The sequence below is a fragment of the Peromyscus californicus genome, unplaced genomic scaffold, assembly GCF_007827085.1.
Source record: "Peromyscus californicus insignis strain IS unplaced genomic scaffold, ASM782708v3 Scaffold_6__1_contigs__length_162567912, whole genome shotgun sequence".
NCBI lineage: Eukaryota > Metazoa > Chordata > Mammalia > Rodentia > Cricetidae > Peromyscus > Peromyscus californicus.
The window spans coordinates 62,362,261-62,387,611 of record NW_026294584.1 but is presented as its reverse complement, the minus strand read 5'-3'; the positions used below and the strand labels follow the sequence as shown (position 1 = coordinate 62,387,611).

Below are 25,351 nucleotides of genomic sequence, written 5' to 3'. Positions count from 1 at the left end.
AGACTCCGTGGGGCTTTTGCTCTCAGGACTCACCTAAAGTTCAAAGTTCAACAAGTCACAGAAAAAGAGGAGCTCGTTCACTACCTACATTACACCTAACATCCCTGAAACTGGGAACTGTGATGCAGGACGCCAAAGGCCATGGAATACAGCCAAGAGTGAAGACTCATGATGCTATTTCCAGCACCCAGACCAGAGATAGATGAGTTCTCCAAAGAACAGGCAAAGGGCATGCTTCAAGCCACAGAAGCTTTCTCCCACCTGGCACTCACAGTGGCAAGCTCAGTCCACCACAATCCAGGATGGCCGCCATGCCCCCCAAGCACCAATCTCCTGGGTCTACCAAGCCCACAATCACACATGCAACAAAAGCAAATGATACCAGCCAATATTACATGCTAAAATAAAGAGAAAGAGAAAAGTAATCAAAACACAAATGGAGACAAAAAAAAAAAAAAACAAACATACACATGGGAAGCATCCTAAGATGCCCCAAACCTGAAACTCAATACCAACCTGACATCACAGTGATCTTATCTGACAGGTGTCAGTCAACACACAGGTACACGAAAAACACTGCATAAAATTACCCTCTGGCTATGTGTACAGATCTTTATGAAACATAAATACAGTTAGCACTTAGACCTCAGTCCTAACCCCATGATATCTCATTATATATGTTTAAGTACTCCAAACTCCAAATTCTGAAAGCTTCTGATTGTATGCATTTTGAGTAATACTGAGTAATACCTAGAATAATATAAAAGCAAAGCAGATGTAAATCTTAAAAGACGGTCAACAAGTCAAACCCTTTTTAAAACAGTAAATATTATCAAATAGGATAAAAATCATCAGACAACAGACAAATTAAAACAAGGTGCTATATTTTTCCCAAACAACAAAGATCTACATCTTATATTTACATGAACTACAAAAATAAATGAAAATGTTCTGAACCTTTTAGCAAAAAGTCCACATTACCTTTTATTATGGACTGAATTGTGATTCCCCCAAAATTCATGCATTAAAATCCTAGCCCACAAACTTCCCCTCCCTCTTCCTCTCCCTTCCATATTCCTCTCTCCCTCTCTCTCTGGCTGTCTGCCTCTCTCCTTCCCTCTTGTAGAATATTCCTTTACACTGTGTGAATATATGTCACGGTGACTGGTTTAATAAAAAGCTAAACAGCCAATAGGTAAGCAGGATTTGGGAGCAGAGAGAATGCTGGGAAAAAGAAGGGTAGAGATGCCAGGAGTCACCAGCCAGACGCAGAACGAGTTGGACACACAAGATGGGATAGAGGTAAAAGCCACATGGTAGGATGTAAATTAAAAGATATGAGTTAATTTAAGTTATAAGAACTAGTTAGAAACAAGCCTGAGCTATCAGCTGAGCGTTTATAATTAATAAGAAGTCTCTGCATCATTATTGGGGAGTCAGCGGTACCAATGAAAAGGTCTGGTTACACCATCCTTCTTCCTTACACGCATTAGCACTGAGAAAACGCCAAGAACATAGCCATCCAAAAGCCAGGAAGAGGGCTCTGGCCAGGAACCATCCCAGCTGTACCTCCCTAATCTTGAACTTGCAGTCTCCAGAACTTTGAAAAAATAAGCTTCTCTTGTTTAAGCCGCTTCATCTGTGGCATTCTGTCAAGACAGCAGAGCATGCCACTAACACTTCAAGCAGGGGATAAAGCCTCTGGTTTCAGAATGGCTACTTTAACTCTATGGCACACAGGGCCATACTTAAGAGTCTCTCCATGGCGGGAAGGACAACCCAATAATTTGGTATCTGGACACGATGTCAATCCAGCATTTTGCAAAACCAAAATATCTTTAACTGTGTATAAACTCAGAAAGTCTATATTAATGCTAAGAAGGCCTTTTATATACTGCTCAGGGTGAGGTAAGGTGTTACACTGTACACAATCACAGCACTATTACTGCTCTAGACCCCAAAATTAAATCCTAATTATCTTTAAATAAAGAATGCTCAGACAAAGGTCCTCCCCAAGGATTAGCTTTCATAGTATCAGAAGACACTATGCAAGCTGCCAAAGGAGGTTGGCAATTAATAGCTCTACCCAACTGTGATGCCTATGAACCACAACAACGACCAGCCCTGCAAGACGGTTCTAAAGAGTGGACTCAGACTTCTTGGTAACCAACAGCTCTCCAATTGGACCTAAGGCCTTCTCAACAGCATGGTACCGAAAACCTAGCCACTACCTGGGGCTATTGTGGTCATCAATCTTAGAGGAGAACCTACTAACACCACTCTACTAGAACAGCATGACTCCCACTGCACTCCAAATACTGATCCTTATACCCACAGGTAAGTGTCCACTGCACTCCAAATACTGATCCTTATACCCACAGGTAAGTGTCCACTGCACTCTAAATACGGATCCTTATACCCACAGGTAAGTGTCCACTGCACTCTAAATACGGATCCTTATACCCACAGGTAAGTGTCCACTGCACTCTAAATACGGATCCTTATACCCACAGGTAAGTGTCCACTGCACTCTAAATACTGATCCTTATACCCACAGGTAAGTGTCCACTGCACTCTAAATACGGATCCTTATACCCACAGGTAAGTGTCCACTGCACTCTAAATACTGATCCTTATACCCACAGATAAGTGTCCACTGCACTCTAAATACTGATCCTTATACCCACAGGTAAGTGTCCACTGCACTCTAAATACGGATTCTTATACCCACAGGTAAGTGTCCACTGCACTCTAAATACTGATCCTTATACCCACAGGTAAGTGTCCACTGCACTCTAAATACTGATCCTTATACCCACAGGTAAGTGTCCACTGCACTCTAAATACTGATCCTTATACCCACAGGTAAGTGTCCACTGCACTCTAAATACGGATTCTTATACCCACAGGTAAGTGTCCACTGCACTCTAAATACGGATCCTTACACTCACAGGTAAGTGTCCACTGCACTCTAAATACTTATCCTTATACCCCAGGTAAGTGTCCACTGCACTCTAAGTACTGATTCTTATGCCCACAGGTAAGTGTCCACTGCACTCTAAATACTGATCCTTATACCCACAGGTAAGTGTCCACTGCACTCTAAGTACTGATTCTTATACCCACAGGTAAGTGTCCACTGCACTCTAAATACTGATCCTTATACCCACAGGTAAGTGTCCACTGCACTCTAAATACGGATCCTTACACCCACAGGTAAGTGTCCACTGCACTCTAAATACTGATCCTTATACCCACAGGTAAGTGTCCACTGCACTCTAAATACGGATCCTTATACCCACAGGTAAGTGTCCACTGCACTCTAAATACTGATCCTTATACCCACAGGTAAGTGTCCACTGCACTCTAAATACTGATCCTTACACCCACAGGTAAGTGTCGCTCCCCTCCCTCATCAGAATTTGTCTTTGCAGGAAATGGAGACCACCACAGAAAACCACAACTGGTCAAAATACAAAGACGAACAGATCAGGAGGGCCCAGCCACAACAAATGCACCTACCACACAACTCCTGCACCTAAGGCTCAGGGAACATCAAAGAAGAGAGACTAGAAAGAGTGTAGGAGCCAGGGGACCAGGAAGTCTGCTTTGAGATCGTGTCTTTTAGAAATGACAGGGAAGCTTCACCCCTGATACTGCAACAATATGGCTGCTTAACCAAGATCCAAACAACAACACTAATACACATGCTGAGGTGCAAGCGGGAACGCTCATGAGGCTCCACCCCTAGACAAGCACCTAAGCACTGCTGAGAGAGGAAGAATTCGATTTTCCCAGGGGTGAGCCCCCTAACTGGCTATACAATACCAAGTGGTCAGCCCTGAAATCATGGACATACAAGCAACACTAAATGGACTCAACAAGTTATATTTATATATTTATGCGTTTATATATGTAATAATACTAACAGTAGACAAAGAAGTAATGAATTTGAAAGAGAGTGAGGGGCACACTGGAGGAGCTGGAGCAAGAGGACACTGCTGTTTTAACCTCTGCACAATGGCTGCGCCTTAGTCCACTGCTATCTCCGCCAGCAACCGCCGCTCCACAGCTACCAGCCTGCTTCTCTAGCAGGAACCTGGCCGCTCAGGCCTGGGCCTGGTGAGAATTCCGCTCCCACAGGCACCGACCCTGTTGCTGCCACTAAAGGCAGCTCTAACTAAATCTCTAGCATTCTAATTGTGAATAAAAGTCAAGACTCAAAGTCTGGGGTGAGAACCTGAGAGCTCAGAGAGGCTGAGTAGCAGCTACCTAACCCTTTCTCCTTGCTGGCATCCACGGAAGACCCATGCTTCCGCTCAACAAACCAGAAAAAGCTGAGATGCTCCAAACCCCATCCTACTACTTCCTGTGTCTGTCTCTCCAGGATGTCCTCTGAGGCTCTCTGATTCCTTTCTGTCAACTAGTTGCTAACTCAGCCTCCTGACCCAAGGTTAATTTTATTTAATGAACGCAAACGCAAACTCAGAGTTCACAGTGTGACCGGATATCCCCAAACAGAACACAGGGGAGGGGGGATGATTGGAAGGAGGAAAGGAAGGCCGGGCGGTGGTGGTGCACGTCTTTAATCCCAGCACTCCGGAGGCAGAGCCAGGCGGATCTCTAAGAGTTCGAGACCAGCCTGTAGAGCAAGTTCCAGGACAGGTTCCAAAGCTACACAGAGAAGCCCTGTCTCAACAAAAAAAAAAAAAAAAAAAAAAAAAAAAAAAAAAAAAAAAAAAAAAAAAAAGAAAGAAAACAAGAATGGTCTAGAATAACACAGTATATAGAGCTGTGCATGGTGGCACACACCTTTTATCCCAGCACTCAGGAGGCAGAGGTAGGCAGATCTCTGTGAGTTCGAGGCCAGCCTGGTCCACAGAGTGAGTGCCAGGACAGGCTCCAAAGTTACACAGAGAAACCCTGTTGGGGAGGTGTGAGATGCTCTAGAATAACACGGTACATAGAGCTATACATGGTGGCACACAACTTTTATCCCAGCACTCAGGAGGCAGTGGCAGGAAGATCTATGAGTTCAAAGCCAGGCTGGTCTACATAGGGAGATCGAGGTCAGCCAGTGCTACATAGTGAGACAACAACAACAACCAAACCAAAAAACCTGTATCCCTTTACCCACAAAGATCACACTGTTCCTTAGAAATCAGAAGCACAAGGCAATGTCTGAAAACAGAACAAGTACAAACAGGAGCCAGCGGCTGGCTGTATAACCACACAGCTGCTCCGATGATGACTGTGGAAACTGGTGGTTTGAATGAGAAGTGTCTCCCATGGGCTCCTGAACATAGACCCTGTAGGTGAAACTTCTGGAGGGTTCAGGAGATGCAGCCTTACTGAAGGAAGTATGTCACTGGGAGTGGGCCTTGAGATTTGACAGCCTCACCCACTTCCTGTCCACTCTCTCTGCCTCCTGTCTGCAGTTGAAGATGTGACCTCTCAGCTTCCTGGACCTGTCACCATGCCTGGCGCTTGCTGCCATGCCTCCCGGTCATGATAGACTCTTCTCTCTCTGGAACCACAAGCCAAAAGGAAACTCTTCCTTAAGTTGCCTTTGGTCACAGCGTCTTATCACAGCAACAGAAAAGTAACTAATACAGAAACTGCAAATAAAAATGGAGCAAGGGCCACCATGATGACCCAGTGCATGACGGTACTTGCCACCAAGCCTCACGACCTGAGTTCAATCCCCAGGGCCGACATGGAAGAGAGAACTGACTCCTTCAAGTTGTCTTGTGACCTCCACATGAGCGCACACACAAACACAAAAATAAATACACAAACAAGAAGATGGAGTATAATGCTCTATATAAAATATAAAAACATGGGTTAAAAGTGAAAAACGACTAAATGTTAACAATCTCTGCATTAATGTGATGGGACTGAGAAAGGCACAGACATCATTTCCAAACATTCTGATTCCTCCCTTCGTCTCTACTGGTACAGGGAAGAAGCTCACACACGTGAGTGAGACTCTAGACCAGGACCTGCGCACCCCCTCACATAGCAATGCAACCCCCTTAGCCACAGACCAAGCACTGAGCAGAAATAAACCCCATCAGAGCTGGAGCACACAGCACGACCATGGCACTCCTGGCCCACCAGGTCCCTGATGTCTGGCACTCAAGGTGGACAGAATGCAGCAGGAGGCGTGAAGCAGCTGAGCTCTATTGGAGCTGCCATCTCAGGCCTGTGAATTAACTCACTCTGGCAGGTACTACAAGCTGTACTTTATTAGCACGGAGTGGTCATTACTGATTAGTTATTGATTGCTACTGTTAATGGCAACAGGTCCAGACAAAAAGCATATCCCAGACTTCTTTGTGGACAAAGAATGGGTAAGCTGAGTAGGTGAGCTCTGGCCAGTGAGATGAAAATAGTACCAAATAGTAGAACCTCTTTGCCCCTCCCCCTCCCTCTTCCTTTAGAATAAGGGGATGACTGAAGCTACAGTAACCTACCTCGGAATAGTCAGCATCCTTACCAGGGAAGCCAAACGTCAAATACACTAGGGAAGAGAAATTCCTCAGGCACTAGACAGCTGCCATGCCCAGCACCAACTGCCTGCCATAAGCTGATTTCATCAAGAAAATTAAAACCCCTAACTTGTTTGTACTACTATTTTTAGACTCCTATCACTGACTACCAATCACAGTTCACCATCTTTGAAGAATTAAACTCTCTACTTCAACATCAGGAAATATTTGTTATGTAGTCCCGTTCTCTGGTTCTGGCATCAAAGTATTCTTTTTGTGTGTTTGTTTGGTTTGGTTGTTTGCTTTTCGAGACAGGGTTTCTCAGTGTAGCTCTGGCTGTCCTGGAACTCACTCTGTAGACCAGGCTGACCTCGAACTCAGAGATCACCTGCCTCTGCCTCTGCCTCTGCCTCTACCTCCCGAGTGCTGGGATTAAAGGTGTGTGCCACCCACCACCACCCAGCTCAAAGTCCGTATTCTTAAGTGCCTATGTCTTTTTTTGTTTGTTTTTTGTTTTTGTTTTTGTTTTTGTTTTTGAGACATGGTTTCTCTGTGTAGCTTAGGAGTCTGTCCTGGAACTTACTCTGTAGACCAGGCTGGCCTCGAACTCACAGAGATCCACCTGCCTCTGCCCTCCAAGTGCTGGGATTTAAAGGCATGTGCCACCACCACCCAAAGTCCATATTCTTAAGGCTATGTCCTCATAACCTATTTCCTCCTTGGTCTATGTCCATCACCAAAGGCACAGGATGTATTCCTTTGGAAGACACACTTAAATAAAACATCCCCAAACAATTACACAAGATCACAGTTTTCTTATTGTCTTAATATTGAAGCATATGATTAGAATATCACATAAAAGCAAACTACATGAACATTATAATTCATAGCAATAGTAAGATTATCACCTGGTACTTATTCAAAATGAATAATTAATAAGTATTATCAAAAATAACCTGTATCTCCCTATGAGATAAAAAACTGAATGCACATTCCTAGAATTAGTTCCACCTTTAAACCCCTCCATAAATGCAGTAGAGAAATGGTTTATTATTGGTCTGTGTGTGCACATGAGCACAGGTACTCAAGTGTCACACGCACCAGAGGAGGCCAGAGGATAACTTTCGGGCATCAGCTTTCTCCTTTCACGGTGGGTTCTGGTGATCAAACTCAGAATGCACGTTTACCTACGGAGCCATCTGGACCACCCAAGAAACTATTTTTAAAATATAAACACTCAATGAAAAGAGAGCAGGAGAAGAAACCACAACACACCTGAAGCTCGGAGGCAGGTGGACCAGCACAGACTGAACAAGCCCATGTAGCCCATCTCTGTGCTGGCTAGTGGCCACTGAACTGGGGAGAGCATGTCTGAACCACCATTCACATGCTGGCTAGTTTTACGTCAACTTGACACAAGCTAGGGTATCTGAAAGGAGGAAACCTCAATTGAAAAACTGTCTCCATAAGATCCAGCTATATTTTCTTAATTAGTGACTGATGGAGGAGGGCCCAGACCTTTGTGGTTCTGAGTTCTATAAGAAAACAGGCTGAGTAAGCCAGTAAGCAACAACCCTCCATGGCCTCTGCATCAGCTCCTGACTCCAGGTTCCTGCCATGTTTGAGTTCCCATCCTGACTTCCTTCAGTGATGAAGAGTGAGACGTAAGTGTAAACAAAATAAACCCTTTCCTCCCCAACTTGCTTTTTGCATGGCATTTCATCACAGTAATATAAAACCCTAACCAAGACTATTAAGAATCCAGGGAATTCCAGAGCATGACATCGATGTATGAAACTGTCACAGAGAAATGCATTTCACATTTGCTAACCAAAAACCTAATTTAAAAAAAAAAAAAAAACGAAGAAGCTGGGTATGGTGGCACATGCCTATAATCCCAGAACTGGCAACAAGGAGACAGGTGGATCCCTAAAGCTTGAGCTTGACGGCCAAGCCTGGGCTACTTGGTAAGTTTCAGAACAGTTCAGAGAACATATGTCTGTCACACACACACACACACACACACACAGAGAGAGAGAGAGAGAGAGAGAGAGAGAGAGAGAGAGAGAGAGAGAGAGAGAGAGAGAGAGAGAGAGAGTCAATGCCTGCCCTCTCCACTCTCAAAATCACTCAGCCCAGTCACACAGCTCCACCTCTTCCTATCACACCATGGCCCGCCCATCGCCCTTCTTCACCCCTCATTCACTGGCTCTCTAGTTACACCACTTTAGTCAGCTCTTCAAGGCTGCCATGCTCTCACTGCTGGTGGTCTGCAAGCAGATGCTTCTAGGTTCATATAAAACATTACCTCCTACTTCTTCCCGGCAAGTGATTAGATTTTACCAGTTTATAGATATGCCAGCTACACCAGGGAAGGGGGTGTGTGTGTGTGTGTGTGTGTGTGTGTGTGTGTGTGTGTGTGTGTGTGAGAGAGAGAGAGAGAGAGAGAGAGACAGAGAGACAGAGAGAGACAGAGACAGAGACAGAGAGAGACAGAGACAGAGAGAGACAGAGAGAGACAGAGAGAGACAGAAACAGAGAGAGGAGGAGGAGGAGGAGAAGAAAACAGAGACAGAAAGAAAATCTGTGTGGCTGTTTTCTTTTCTTTTTTTAAATTTCCCAGTCAAAATGTCCTGTGACATGTATCTGCACTTACTCCACAGGCCTCAGATTAGATACGCTGTAAATTGGAGGCGGAGGAGATGTCCCAGCACACTCGGCTGAAGCAGGCAGAAGGACGCAGCTGGGCATGGTGCCTGGCCTAAAACCCCATCCACAGGTAGTTAGTGATAAGCTAGAACAGGAAAAGTGCCAACCCAGGCAGGTGGAATCTGAGATGTGTTTTGGCTGCAGACAAAGTAACTCATACGCTGTCAGTTACCTGGTTCCGTTAATTTAATATAACCACTGTGTGTGTTCAGGAGAGGAAATGCAAAGGCCTGTAAAACACAGTAGCCACACTTGACATTCTGAGTTTAAAGGTCAGAGCACCTTTTAAGATCTGCCTTGATTAATATAATTAAAATAATAATATCATTATAATTAATAATAATTGTATATATTCTATTTTATAATATATTACACATTATATATTATATAATTAATATATTCTATATATGTTACACATATATAGACTACTATAACTATTAGCCTTATAGTTACCACTTTCTTTTTTTTTAATAATCTGTTTATTTTTATTTTATTTGCATTGGTGTTTTGCCTGCATGTATGTCTGTGTGAGGGTGTCAGATCTTATAGACAGTTGTTAGCTGCCATGTGGGTTCTGGGAATTGAACCCAGGTCCTCTGGAAGAGCACTCAGTGCTCTTAACTGCCAAGCCATCTCTCCACCTCATCATTTTCTAATAAAATATTATATTACATATTATATATTATTATAATATAATAATAATTAATATACATTAAATATACAGACTCTGTAACTACTAGCCTTGTAGTTTCTTCTTTTAGTTTTCCAAGGCAGGGTTTCTCTGTGTAACAGCCCTGGATATCCTGGAACTCGCTCTGTAGACCAGACTAGCCTCAAACTCACAGAGATCCGCCTGCCTCTGCCTCTCAAGTGCTGGGATTAAAGGCGTGTGCCACCACCGCCCGGATGCACCACCGCTGTCTGGCTTAGTTATCACTTTCTAAACCAGACAATGCTAAAGAGCATGTGTAGTAAAACATTAAAGAATTATAGCTGGATATTGAACCATTTGACAATGTACTTGCATAGAAAAATCCAAAGCTAACTCATGTAAGTTTAAATACACAGCTTATGTTGTATAGAGTTGCTATTTATGAAGCAAGTATTTTATCCATGAGACTGTTTTTAATGTAAAAACAATATTCCATGGAAGGAAACAGTACGTTGACTAGAACAATTAGATCCCATAGATCCCAAGAAGTATTTCTTCCCATTGCTCTATGCTGTTTGGTTTGACACAATATTTAAGTACCATAATCAGGGTCCAGAACTCAGCTCAGTTCCCTTTGACAATATGACCTAAACACTGGAAAAAGAACATCTTGATGGATGTTTCTCCACTATAACAGAAGTAATAGTCACAGCATCCACTTAATTCTCAAGGGCACTGGAGGACATAACAGCTTCCCACACAAGCCGTGCCTCCTTCTCAAGACCCTGCGCTGAAAGTCTGCTACAGTACTTACCTGCCTCCCAGTCTAAGAAACCCACAGACAGCTCAGGCACATGGGGCAAAATCACGGGAAGGCTCCTAAGAATGGCTTCTAGATTGCAGGAAAAGCCTTCTCTCTACTGCTGAGCAGAAACACGTTAAGACTCTGAGGAGGCAGCGCAGAAGGCTGGACAGCCATCCTGGGGCACCAGAGAGCCAACAGGAGAGGTCACACTAAAAGATGGGGCCATCTCCAAGCTGCCGAACTGAGCACCCCAGGGCAGCCAGACTCTGGTCTTCCTGCTCTGCAGGGCGGTAAGCCTTTTAGGTTCTGGATACACACACACACACACACACACACACACACGCGCGCGCGCGCGCGCGCGCATAGCTTTCTGGTATTTGCCCCTAAAGCATCCTGGTTCATGCAAAAGTCTTTAGAAGGACTTTGTGTTTAAAAAGCTAAGTAAGTCTTTAGAAGGACTTTAGTGTTTAACAATCTAAGTAATTTGGAATTCACAGGAGCATATTCTTCTTGGCTCCAACTACTCACCATTAAAAAATAATGGTCCTCAGGTTCAGCACGAAGATACTTAAAGACCACTTGCTCCATGAACCTTTCCATAAGATCCCAGTCTTCAATGATGCCATGTCGTATAGGCCACTGGAGCAGAGGAAGCAAGATGTGTCCAGATAGTAAGAAATGGATATGAGCAACAGCTTCACAGCACAAGAGCAAAGGAGGCTGTGTGGCCCAACAGAATAAAGGCCTCCCAGTGGGAAGCTCACGGTGATTCACACATAAACAACACACTTTAACAAGAGACCAAGTTCTACGCTGTATTTCACTGCATCACCTCTAAGTACACAGAACTACCTGGATGGCAGCAGGCAGAGCTCCTCTACCATCCAACTCCCTCTGGTCCTTCTCTTTTTACTGCAGAAAGACCTGCTTTGCTGGTGAACAAGTGGAGAAACAGGAACTATTGCACAGTGCTGGAGGGACTGTAAACTGAGGTAACTGCTGTCAACATCATGTGAAGGTTCCTAAAAAGAACTAAAAATGGGGTTGGGGATTTAGCTCAGTGGTAGAGCACCTGTCTAGCAAGCGCAAGGCCCTGGGTTCGGTCCTCAGCTCTGGGGAAAAAAAAAAAAAAAGAACTAAAAACACAACTACTGTACAGCCCAGGGAGACCACGCGTGGGTATATACCTGAAGGACTCCAAGTCAATAAATCAGAGGCATGTGCACATCTGTGGTGACTGAAAGCAAAGGGGGAACATGAGTGGGGAGGAAGTGGCCTTAAGGGAGGAGGGAGAAAAGGAGAATAATGTAACACACGTGTCGTGAGGGCAGAAAGGAGGCAAATCTGGAGGAAGAGAGAGAACCAGCAAGAGTGGGCAGGTAGATGAGAGAAGTCAGGAGGTCATCAGAGGAAGTGGAGGTGAATGAGAATGAAGTAAAACGACATGTATGTGTGTATGAAAATGTCATAATGCAATCCATCACTTCGTACGCTAAGCTTAAAAAGTAATTTACATTATTTTTAGAAGATATACCTGCTTTAATATTAGTGCTTTCTTCTTTTTTTTTTTTTTTTTTTTTTTTTTTTGGTTTTTTCGAGACAGGGTTTCTTTGTGTAGCTTTGCGCCTTTCCTGGAATTCGCTTTGGAGACCAGGCTGGCCTCGAACTCACAGAGATCCACCTGCCTCTGCCTCCCGAGTGCTGGGATTAAAGGCGTGCGCCACCACCGCCCGGCCTAGTGCTTTCTTCTTAACTGCTCAGTCTGCAAGTTTCCAAATCTGACAGGTGTGCCAGTCAACCTGTAACTCCCCAGAAGGGCAGACCTTGCTCACACTGCTGACAACTGTGTGACTCGGGCCTTTATTAACTCACTTGGTCCTCCACCCGGAAATCCACCTCTTCAGAAACAACTCCCTCTGTTCAACTAACCACCTCCACCCAAACATAAGAATGAAGCCGCATCCACAACTCACAGGTACCATTTCCAGACAACCTATCATTCGCTCAGTCAGTCTACGCTCTGTTCTGGGCTCCGCGCTCACACACGCAGACCGCTGGCACAACTTTACCTTGGTGGCGTAGGTAGGTTTATCAATGGCTTCATCCCCTATGAAAAAGTCAAGGTCATCAACTCCTCTCAACACCCTCCTTTGGGCTTGATCAACTACCTTTGCAGATTCTCTGATGGCGATACCTGAAGGGAAAAAAATGTTTTTTTCTTTCACAAAGATGCCATCACTATCCACGTGTTATCTGAATTATCTGGAACAGTGAACATAATCTGTAGGTTTGGACAGTAAATGGTGACCGCTGAAGTTTTATCTGGGGTTGGGGTGCTCACAGGAGATGTGATGAACACATGAAATAACAGAGAAACAAACAACTCTTTCCCAGTAGCATCTCAGTATAATGCAAGGGAACTGTTTTTAATATTGGCACAGAAGCAATATTAGTAATCGGCCTCTTCTGCAGAAACCCCTTAAGAAAGCAGGAGATGTTACGGCCTGTACACCCATCACATGTTGATTGTAAAATACAGCTTGGAGGGGACAAAATTCTATACAACATAGACGAGGAAGGGAAACTGAAAAATAATGCTTATATGCTCTTAAGTCATTTTCATAAAATGACATCAAATAGTTTTTAAATATATAGTCTAATATAGGGAGGGGGAGCTGTGACTTCCAATTAAAATGAAAAAAAAAAAAAACTACAAGGCTGTGGACCAGCATCTGTTGCAAAAAGAGAAATGCAATATTCAAACAAGCATATTACTGAAGATCTTAACAGTACATATTTGCAACTATACTTAGTAATAAATAGCCATATAAACCTCGCTCCAGAATTTAACATCTAATAAAACTGTGAAATGCTTCACAAAGATTGAATTTGCATTGACACTCCTAACCCCTGGTCACAATCAGAGCTCCCTTCAACTCCTCCTCATCATCAGGTCTCTGTGGAATGCCCTCCCCTCCCTGCAAACTTTCCCTGACGACCTAGTAACTGGAGGCATGTTCTCAACGGCCACTGGCCCTTCACACTTCCATGAATGCATTTTTCACAAAGAATGTTAACCAGTCCACACAAGACTACAGACACCTCCAAGTCAGAAAATGCACGTCTTCCGCAGCTGCTCTAAGGGCAGGCACGTGCAAATCGCCAAAGGAAGAAGCCCTTTGGTTTACCAAGCACTCAGCAATTTCTTTTTGTACACGGTGTTACTGAGTCTTCATAGGAGCCTATCAGGAAGGTACTACTATTTCAGCAATCAAGGCCATGCCGCTTCCGAGAGACAGCTAGGCTTTGCACCTCAGCAGCTGCCCCCAGTGAGCACCAGAGAAATGTGTGTCGTCTTAATATCCTACTCTATTGAAAGGCTGATTGTGAATTTGGAAAATGTTCCAACTATGTCAAATTATTCTAACATAAGCCTGATTCTGTAACTATGCCAACAGAGCCTCCAAAGGGGTTGAATGTACGTTTGGTGAAGCCACAGTCACCAGCAAAAATAGACAGGAGTGCCAAGTGAAGTTCCTCAGTTGAAAATGAAGAAAATGAAAATCCTGTGTCTACCTCAGAAGCGGGGGAGGTACCTGATCATTCTGACATGACCTAACCATTCCAGCAGTGTGGCAGTTTCACAAGGCGAAGTCCCCGCTGAACATGGAGCTCAGCGCTGTACAGCTAGCTGCCCTGGAGGAAGTGCTCTTACCATGAGAGGAAGGGACATGTCCTGCCACCTCCTCTGCAGGCCTGCCGCACCGCTTAGTGCACACAGACACTCATTGGGGACACAGCACTACCCAGTGATAGCATTAACCACACTGGAATGTGCCTGAACACTTCAGAGGCAGCAAGATGGAACCACTCTCAGGAGAAATCAGGAAACACTGTGACAATGGATTTATCCAATAATCCAGCTTTTAAAAGTCACTCTAAAGGAGTGTCAGAGTGAGTAAAGGTACAAATTGAAGGATGTTCTGTAGAACTAATCATAATAGCAAGGTGCAGGTAGGGGTCCTAACCCATCTGATGTCAGAGTTGGTCACACTGCATCAAAGCCTTAGACAGAGCTACTAAGTAGACTTTCAGAACCCCATGTAGCAGCTCCATTTCAGTAACTTACAGACCACCCCGTAAGGGAGGGGGGGGGCTGAGATTGTCAGCCAAAGCAGGACACAGCCGACGCTAGGCAGCAGGACCACAGCGGCTAACCCTGGGCACCAGGACCACAGCGGCTAACCCTGGGCACCAGGACCACAGTGGCTAACCCTGGGCACCAGGACCACAGCAGCTAACCCTGGGCACCAGGACCACAGTGGCTAACCCTGGGCACCAGGACCACAGTGGCTGTTGTTTCTAACTACCGAACATATTAGCTTTTCAATTATGGGGGTGGGAGGGAAGATAACAGAATTCAAATGTTGGTGCAAACTAACACATTCTAACCTGTTACTCTCAAATTCATTGACCCTAACAGGTTGTATCTGGCTTTTGGCATCTCTACACAAAGTCATCTACAAAGTTCACAGTTAAGAACAGCACTACCGAGTTAAGTGAGTTTGTAACTTTGTGGCCACAGCCCCATCATCCTAAGCTGCAGGCAGCCCCATGCAGCCCATAGGCTACAGGCTGGACACCCATTACTTCCACAGTTGGAAACTTAAAACAAGCCCAACTACAGACCTGTCTCAAACGATAAGATATTAGCTCTGCTGTAGATTTATCTTCAAAATTATTCCAGGGCCAAGAAGATGCCTCAGTGGTAATGGCACTTGTCACCAAACCTGTGGTGTGAGTTCAATCTCCGGGACCAATGTGGTAGGAGAAAACTGACTCCAGCAGGTTGTCCTCTGATCTCTGTGCACACCATGCACACACAAGTACATGTACACAAACACACACCCCAATAATAATAATAATAATTAATAATACTAAATAAGTAAATGTAACACATTCCAAACAAGTAAATATATACATACAATTATGACTAAAAATATATTTTTCTGACACCCTCAAATTATTGCAAATATAGAATTAAAACAGTATTTTAAGAGTGAATTGGCTGTCTTTTTTTTCCCCTCAGAAGAGATTATAAAGTAATGGTGAAAAGAAAAGGCTACAAGAAGGACCTGGAGAGATGGCTCAGTGGTTAAGAGCACTTGTTGCTCCTGCAAACGACCTGGGTTTTATTCCCAGCATCCATATAGTGGCTGGCAACCACCTGTAACTACAGTTCCAGAAGAATCTGACGCCCTCTTCTGACCTCTGTGGGCAAGGAACAAATGTGGTTCACAGACATGTGCAAGCAAGATACCCACACACATACAATATTCTTTCTAAAAGGGAAAGGATACAGAGTCATTTTGTTCTCTGGCAAGATCAAGCTAAATTATGTATAAATTTCAGATTAAACTGTCAAGCCACAATAACAGAATGTGGGGTGGTAAAGGAAAAAAGACCCTACAATTCATGACATCCACTCAAGTTTGCCAAGAATCTGAGGGCAAAACATGAACCAAAAGAAAAAGAAGAGCCATATACCACCCCCAACACACACACACACACACACACACACACACACACACACACACTTTAACAGGAAATAAAGGAGGACAACAAAAATTTAAATGACAATAAAGTAAATATCATCCCCCCCCCCCAGAAAACTAACTAAATAGTGTGAACCCGGGTCATAACAGAGCTAAGTTTTGGTTGGGGATGGAGGGGCGGGGATAGAGAGGTGGGAGGGGAGAAGGAAGTCGGGAGAGGCAGATGGTATTTCTTTTAACAATTAGATGGCAAGCAACAGAATCCAAGCAAAGCAATAAAGATACACAGAGCTTGGGCTAGAGGAGAGGCTCAGTGGTAGAGCGCTTGTCTAACTAATGATCTAGGTCACCCAGCTAAGCCAGCGCCCACAGCAAGCTACAGAGCCCTGATGTCTTTCCCACCCAGCAGTGACACAGAGACCCTTTCCAACCAGGTGCCCAAAAAAGGAGAAGTAGAAGACTTGCTCTTTTACCCCCAAAACGGCAGAAACAAAGAGTCATTCTCCCTTAAAATAAGATCAAGAATCTCATAGCACAATAAACCAAATTCCTGGATTTAGTTTTTGAAAATGAAATTCTCATCCTAGCAAGAGTCAGAAATATCAACAACTGCTAGACAAGATGGAGATGGCACCGATATTAAATTATTAAACAAGGGCCCTAGAACAAGAACGATAACATTCTTCAGGTGCAGCCTCAAACACAGAATGTGCACACATGTAATATCAAAGTCAGTTCCCTGGAATACAATAGGATTTTATTGTTTGGTTGGCTTTTGAGACAAGCTCTTCTTGCTATGTGGTCCAGGCTGGTCCCAAGCTCTCCATCCTTCTGTCTCGGCCTCCTGAATGCTAGGATTACAGGCCTGGAGCACCCTGTCCAGCTCCCAGATTGTTTCTTTTTTCTAGTTATCGTTGTTTCTCTTTTTAGTTTTTAAGACATTTAAGACAGCCAGTCTAATGTCTGGCTTTGAACTCACTACATAACTAAAAATAACCTTCAACTCAACAATTTCCTATTTATAGAGAACACTTTTCATCCTACCGAGCCAGTCCATTTGTCTAATGACTATATACACGGTCTAAACTGCAAAATATCTGTAAATGTGTATATACTATAAATACACACCACACTTGCATTTCTCCGGGCCAAACTGCATTATCCTTCTCTCTCTCCTTCCCCTCTCTCTCTCCCCTTCCCTTCTCTCTCACCTTATGCAGCACCAGGCACAGCTCTAAGAACACTGTTAAAATTTGGAACAGCATGGCCATAAAAACCTATATAGAACCGCTAATGAGACACTAAAACCATGTTCTCTTTAAAGTCAGTAAGATAAAAGTGCCAGCTACCCAGTTCTAGTCACTATTTTAATAGAGGTTCTAGCCAACATACAGCCTCCAAAGACCAGCCGGATGGCTTAAGGAGTAAAGGTGCTTGCCACCAAGTCCGATGACCTGAGTTTGATCCCTGGGACCCATATGGGAGAAAAGAATTGACTCTTGAAAGTTGTCCTTCCCGTGTATACTGTGACATGTGTACCCACATACAATAAATAAATAAATGTGAAAAAAAACTAATAAAAACAGCCACAATAAGGAAACACAGTAAGACTAGAATCAGAAGCCAAGCATAACCATTACTTGCAGGCAATACAACAGCCTGCAGATGGGGCTCAATCAGTAAAGTGCGTCCTGTGCAAGCGGAAGAACCCGAGTTTGGATCCCCAGCATCCAAGTAAAGGCCAAGCACAGAGACTTATGTATCCAGAATCTCGGTGCTGGGGAGGCAGAAACAGGAGTTCATTGGCTGGCCAGTCAGCCTAGCAGAGCTCATGAGCTCTAGGTTAATAGAGATCCTGTCTCAAAAATTACATGGAGAGCAATGAACAAAGACAGTCAATATCAACCTCTGGCCTCCACACGCAGCCTGCACATGTGCACACACCCACGTGAACATGTACATATACCACAAACACAGAGAGAGGTGGTGGGAATCTATCTGCAGACTATCAAACAAATGTTGCTGGATGCAAGAACAAATGACAAATCTCAAGAACATTATTGTTTATGATTTATTTTATCTTAAATTATGCATATATGTCTGCATTTATATGTGGGAATGTGCATGTGTATGGCAGATGATCACATGGTCCAGAAGAGGGCATAGGATTACCTAAGAGCTGGAGGTACAGGTGGTTGTGAGCTGCCTAATATGAGTGCTGGGTACTGAACCCAGATCCTCTGAAAGTGCAGCACACACTCTCAGCTGCTCCAACACAAGAGTGTTCTTATGTGCTAGTAATAACTAATTAGAAAACTTAATTTTAAAAATAAATTCACACACAATAAAACATAAACATCTCTAAAAATAAATCTAGCAAAAAAGCATGTAGAAGTATTTAAGTAACATTATAAAGCATTACTGAAAACCCCACAAGATATGAATGAACAATGAAACACCTCTACTGCATTCATGGACAGGAACTGAATATTCAATTCTTATCCATGAATATCAAATTAAATGCAAAAATTTTTAATTAGCCTACAAAAGAGTATCTCTAATCAAGACCTCATTATAGTCTGTTATAATTAACTTAAACTGATTCTAAAATTTATAGTATAAAGGAAAAACCAAATCATTCAAAAAAAATGAAAAAATCAAACCCACTAAAGAAAAAAACGTATGATGCAAATGGGACTCAAACTGCATACTTCGAGCAGAGACAGAAAAATGCAACAACAAAGCCAAATAAAGACCAAAATGTTTCGAAGCATAGGGCAGGCATGGGGACACACATCTGTAATCCTAGCACTCTGGGGACTGAGGCAGGAGGATTGAAAGTTCTGAGCTATGTGGTGAAATTCTGTCAAGAAAAATCTTCCCAAGCATCAACACTACTTCAATATGACAAAAAAAGAATATCAAATTGGAAAGTACTTTTCGATCACTGGTGTTGGGGCAACTGGCTTGTACTTGAAAATAAGATCAGCTAGCTATCTTTCATACATATTCAAAACTTTAAAAATGTAAAATTCCTTTTGAGTTCTTTGGAATAGGAATGCACTTTTTAAAATAGAAACATTACAAGCCGAAAAACATTGAAATTTTTGCCTCTTGTCAAAATTTAAAATTTCTAGATGACAAAAAAAAAATTTAAAAATGTCACAGTGTGCTAGGAATGTCGCTCAATGTTTAGAACAAACACACAAGGTTTTGTCCCAGTGCCACAAAAATAAACAAATAATCACAAAATAGGAGGCAGTATCTGTAACAAGTCAGTGCGTGATGCCTAGTATCCCTAGGACACCAAAAATTATCAAAAAATGCAGTTATAAAAATGGACAAAAACATGGAGAGGCACTGAATGATGCTCAGCTTTACTGCTAATCAGCATAGTTTTACGTTCACTGAACTTGAGGATAACGGTGAGAAAGTAGAACCTCACTCATGTTGCCAGTGGGCTGAGGTCAACACAGAACTCAGGAGATGCCAACGGCACAGCTGCCATGAAACCAGAGCATCTCCGATCCCTTCTTGGGGAAACAGTGTATGTGCATAAGGCGGTGTTCACTACACTGTTTTGTAATGTAATAAAACTAGAAAACACTCATGTTTCAAAATTTTTAGCTGGACATACGGCCCATGTCTGTAATCCCAGCACAGGGAGGCCAAGGCGAGAGGGTTGTGAGTTTAAGATCTGGTCTACAAAAGGAGACTAAGTCGTACATTCACATTAGACTCTAGCTTTAGACCTGCATACATTAGCAGTGATAGATACTAAAAACAACACTGAAGAGGTTGTTTGTTTTTTTTTTTTAAATAATGCTGAAACTTTGCAGGAAATGGTTTTAAGCATTCACAGAGCAGTGAGCACATATGATGTAAAGCTGAAACACAAGACTAGAAACCTAGACAGAAAATATCCACCAGAGGAAGGGGGAGCAAGGAAAGGGCTAGGAAGGAAGAGAGGTGCTGAGACTCGGCCTGAAAGATGTCAATTACAGACATCTGTCATCGGAGAAACTCACTTCGGGTGATCTCATAGCAGGTGTATTTACACTAAGTAAAGCATCTCCCAAGGCCTCTGTCACATGCAGGCCAGTACTGGCCAGCACTTCCTTATATAGCACAGGACTGTATGTGTTTACTCTGACATGAAAGTGGAATGTTAGTGTGCTTACTGTGGGTAGTGGGTTCAAGGGTCTTTACCATATTCTCTTTTGCATTTTATTACCCAAACCAAATTTTTAAAAATTTATATTTAATTAAAGGGAAAAAAAAAAAACAGGCCAGGAATGGTGGCACACATTTAATCTCAGCACTCAGGGAGGCAGAGACAAGTAGATCTGTGTGAGGCCAGCCAGGGCTACATAGAGAGTTCTAGGCCAGCCAGGGCTACATAGAGAGTTCTAGGCCAGCCAGGGCTACATAGAGAGTTCTAGGCCAGCCAGGGCTACATAGAGAGTTCTAGGCCAGCCAGGGCTACATAGAGAGTTCTAGGCCAGCCAGGGCTACATAGAGAGTTCTAGGCCAGCCAGGGCTACATAGAGAGTTCTAGGCCAGCCAGGGCTACATAGAGAGTTCTAGGCCAGCCAGGGCTACATAGTAAGACCTGCCTCAAAAAAGAACAACAACCCCAGCACCTCAGGACCCCCTCTGCAGTCAAGCTCTCATCCAGAGCTTTCAGCCTCTCCCCTAATCACCTTCTGGCAACTTTCCCAGCATGCACTGGAACTCCCTTTCTCCCCCGCAAGTCCCTGTCCCTCTGTCCTCTTTCTATTGCTGTGGTCCCCAATGCTCTCCTCAGACTGAACCTTTCAGCGGCCCCCAATAGTCTCCACAACCTCAAAACAAACATACATGAGAAAGAATAAACCTCCTCCAAACAATGAGGCCTCAACAAACCAGACACAAACGGGGCCTGGACAGATGGACTGACAGTCTAGCACCAGTGCCCAGGCCCTGAGGGAAGCCCACGGGACCCAGTGAACGTGGAAAATGCAGTTCTCCAGAAAGACAATGCAGGCTTTCTCACATGGCTCTTCTGCAAACTTCAGGCTGCATGGAGCTTCCACTAGCTTCCACTTCTCCACACCCAAATCTGACCTGGAGCCCCTGGGGAATCACAGTCTTGCTCCAGTCCTCAACACACACCCTCCCTCCCTCTCTCTGCCCCTCTTCCTGTCCATCTTCCCTTCCCCCCTCCTTCTTTCTCTCCTGCACTATGAAACACAGGTCTGTTGCATATCAGGCAAGCTCTGGGGCTTACCTCCACATCCAGCTCTCCTGAAGCCCATGCGGCATGCACTTCCTTGAACTCAACCTGTAAATGAGACCTCTGCATACAGAAAAACAGTTCCACTCTCAGTACTGAGATGAGCAGTGGGTCTGGCCTCCTGGGTAACTGAAGCCCTGTACCTATGTAAACACCCTCATGTCTGCCCTAACATCTTCAACTGTGCTTCCTGCCATTCTCCCTGAGAAGTTCAGCCAACAGTATCACCATTCTTGGGGCTGGAGAGAAGGCTCAGTGGTTAAAAGCACATCCTACTGTTGCAGAGGACTTGAATTTGTCTCCTAGCACCCATCTCAGGTGGCTCAGGCTGCCTTAAGCTCCAGCTCCAAGGGACTTGATGTCCTCTTCTGGACTCTGCAGGCATCTGCACTCACGAACACACACACACACCAACATAAATTACAAACTAAAATGAGGATAGAGATGACTCAGCAGTTAAGAGCACGCCCCCTCTTCCAGAGAACCTGAGTTCAATTCCCAGCACCCACAATGTGGCTTAAAAATCATCTTTAACTCCAGTCCCAGAGGATCCAATGCCCTCTTCTGGCCTCTGCAGGCACTGCACACACACACAATGCACAGATATACATGCTGGCACAACACCCATACACGTAAAAATAAGTAAATAAAATTTCAAACAGATGAGACAAATCTTTTTTTAATAGTGCCACCCTTGACATTCCTTGTCTTCTGGCTTCTGCCACTGCTAAGGTTCTGACAGCCCCCGTCTGAGAGCTCCCCTGTCTCTGGACAGTGAATCCTGCTAATAACAGCCTTCGATCCCCTCTATGAACGATGACAGGTTAAGTGGTACCACCAGCTGGTGCTGAGTTTTAGATGGCAGCAGAGCAAAGCAAAGGGGACATGGTCAGTTCTCTTTAGCTGACGCACTTAACAAAATTAAAAAAAAATCTAATCTCTGCTTTCAAAAACCAGGAAGTCCAATTTGTCAACTCAGCATGAACTGATGATCACTCGTCCTAATAAAACGCACAGTGACGGATCACCGCACAGCTGTCGGATGTCATGGACCTAACTATGGCTCCACAAAATGAAGCCCCAACTTCCAGCACAACTGAGTTTGGAGACAGGACTTCTATGAATATCAGTGAATTTTAAAAGGTCACGAGGTAATCAGAGTGGTGGCCTTACAGAAAGAGACGCCAGCTCTCTCACACACACATTCTCACATGGAGAAAAGGCGACATGAGGCACACTGGGACAAAAGACGCCCAGAAAAAGACACTTCACCAGACACCAAGCATGGCAGCACCTTGAACTTGGACTCTGGACTTCCGGAACTGTGTTACGGTTCTGTTGAGTAAGTCCCCTTGTCTGCTGTTTACTGGGCAGCCTTTCCTGAAAAAACACTCCACTTTATGAATTTTAAATGAGGACATGTCAGACCAGTAACACCCATCACCAGGAATAGCCAGCCCATGTGAGGCATCTACATGCCCCAAGAAGGCCAGAGCTGTGTTCGCTATCCCCCAAGTACAGAACTGGAGCTTGTGGCTTAAACCCCCTCAAGGAATCTGGAGTGCACTGTCTAGTGATCTGAGGCTCACACTAACCACAAAACAGCTTTGGCCTTGACCTGAGTACATTCTAACCAAGCTCTCCTCCATTAATGTCCAAGCTGGGTCCTAGGAGCTCAGCAGGGACATATTATGGGAAGTCAAGTTTCCCCTTGGTGCTGGGTTCATTCGCCTTTCCCTTGGACAAAACTGTCTCTGGGATTCAAACCAGAGAACTCTACTTCTAAAGCCAGACCAGCCCTTGGAGAGACTCCGTGGGCAATAAGGAACAGGCAGCATGAGCCCAACGTTTGACACCTAAATGCATCACCCTTTGCTGACGAAAAGTTAAACAAAATAGAACACTTCTGAACAGTAAGAACAATCAGTAGACCTCTCATTTCCACTAAAAAAAAAAGTCTTTCAACAGTGCCTGGTGCCATGCACCAGACACTCAGCTAGGCCAGCGAAACTGTGCATCCTTACAATTACAGAACAGTCTTGAAGAATCAGAGCGAGTGGTCCAGGCAGTAGGGACACTTACGACACACTGAAAGGCCCCTGGCAGCTTCCCAAGGTAAAACTAGAAAGCCAATGACAAAGAAAGGAATCCAGGACAAGAGTGCTGCTGAGGAGGTTCTGGTTCAGGGCCACCTCCTGGAGCAATTTTCAAAATAGGCAGCCCTTCCCAGGGACTGGAGTGATGGTCTTAAAGAAGACGCTAAAAACATTCAAACACCTTGATGCACAGAACTGGAATGCTTTAAGATGCTGAGAAACACAAGCCTTTAGAACCCAAGGAAGAGCTTTACTTACATGATGGAATAATGAACTGTGGCTCAGTGTTGCCTGCGTAGCCAAGCTTGGTATACCTAAAAGCACAAAGTCATCAACACAGGTTTAGATGGCAAGGCTCCCAACCACATCCCACTCATGTCTTTCATTATAAGCACACCAAGCCCTGAAACACCGAGCCTAGAATACTCCCTTGAAATAAAAAAAAATACAGAGAAAAACAAACTGTGCTCACTGGGGATCATTTCAAAGTAGGGTGGAAGCTGACAGTGTCAGCTTGTTTGTGTCAGAACAGAAACGGGGCTAACACTCGTGTCTGTCTCTCTGGCCCTCCTGACTCTCACCGTGCTCGCATACTCTTCTCACCTTCACAAGAACACAAAGAAAACATGATTATCCCAGTTTTGCAGACAGGAAAACCGGAACACTGAAAAGCTAAGCTGCCCAGACTACAGAGCTAGCGAAAGGCAGAAAAGGAACTCAAGTCTAACTATGCAGCTAACTCCAGTGCAGGCTCTGTAGAAAGTACTTACTTCCTAACTCCCTCAAGTTTTGGAGCGTTAGAGATTGATTATATAATTTTCTTGAAATGCCGTGGCATATGTCTAGACGCAGCTCCTGCCATCCCCTGGGGATCATCGACGGGAGCATCTCTCTACCATCACGCTTCAAAAGAAGCCCACTTTCTGTCAAGATACTCTGGTAGATTCCAAAAGTCTTTACGAAAACAAATGCCAAAATACTACTTTCTGTTCCAAAAGCATTCGATAATCTCCTAAATATAAAAGGGGGGAGGGTGACACATCACTCAGACCATCTGCTGGAAGGGTACACGGAAATGCAGTCTTGGGAGCTGAGGATCAGCGCCCCCCTCCCTCTGCAGGGCTGATCACAGCAGTCAGCGCAGCCAGCCTTTGCTTACAGGGCTAAAACACTTCCCAGGACTAGACAGGAACAGTGGATTTGTTCTCATTTACAAATTATTTCAAGATGTTTGATATTAAATGCTTCCATTTGATATTTCTCAATTCTTATAATTTAATTATTTTTTAAAATATACTCTACCATATGCTGGCTTTGGTATTTTTTGAAAGCACAGTGAGTGACAGCAGCAAGCTGGCTGCCCTCACATCACACCTATTGTCCACCTTCCACGGGACGTGAGTTCTTCATACCACCACAGAGGGCAAGGCCAGACTCTGAGACTCCTAGGCCCTACAAGACAAGACCCATCTGAAGCCCCTACCATCCCACACACTTTAGAGCTGGGAACAGAAATTAATAATCAAACGGATCCCCAGTCTCCCATGTCAGGGATCACAGACCTACAGGAGAGGAAGTTTCTAGGCCAACCGAGAGCCTGAAGACTTTGGAGAATGAAGCCAACACAGATTGAACTTGAGAATCCAAGACCAGCACAGCACGGTGTCGCAGCCTATGATCCCAGCACTAGGGAGGCTGAGGCAGGAAAACAGCCAGTTCGAGGCCAGCTACATAGTGCCAGACTCAACAAAGACAGCCAGCTCATCCC

General features: G+C 44.2%; 1 protein-coding gene across 4 annotated transcripts in view; it reads right to left on the bottom strand.

The window, feature by feature from the left end:
* The window catches only part of Actr3b (actin related protein 3B), a 95,297-nt gene that overhangs the window by 37,105 nt on the left and 32,841 nt on the right, over window positions 1-25,351 (bottom strand). Inside the window, exons 2-4 of one of the 4 annotated variants that reach the window (XM_052719715.1) lie at window positions 23,842-23,897; window positions 12,727-12,851; window positions 11,186-11,296 (exon numbers count right to left, since the gene is read on the bottom strand). The exons of 1 other annotated variant lie outside the window; for it this stretch is intronic. In XM_052719715.1, coding sequence (XP_052575675.1) covers window positions 11,186-11,296; window positions 12,727-12,851; window positions 23,842-23,897 — 292 coding nt within the window. The remainder of the gene's footprint in view (window positions 1-11,185; window positions 11,297-12,726; window positions 12,852-23,841; window positions 23,898-25,351) is intronic. 2 more of the 4 variants (XM_052719717.1, XM_052719718.1) reach the window with 2 other exon arrangements.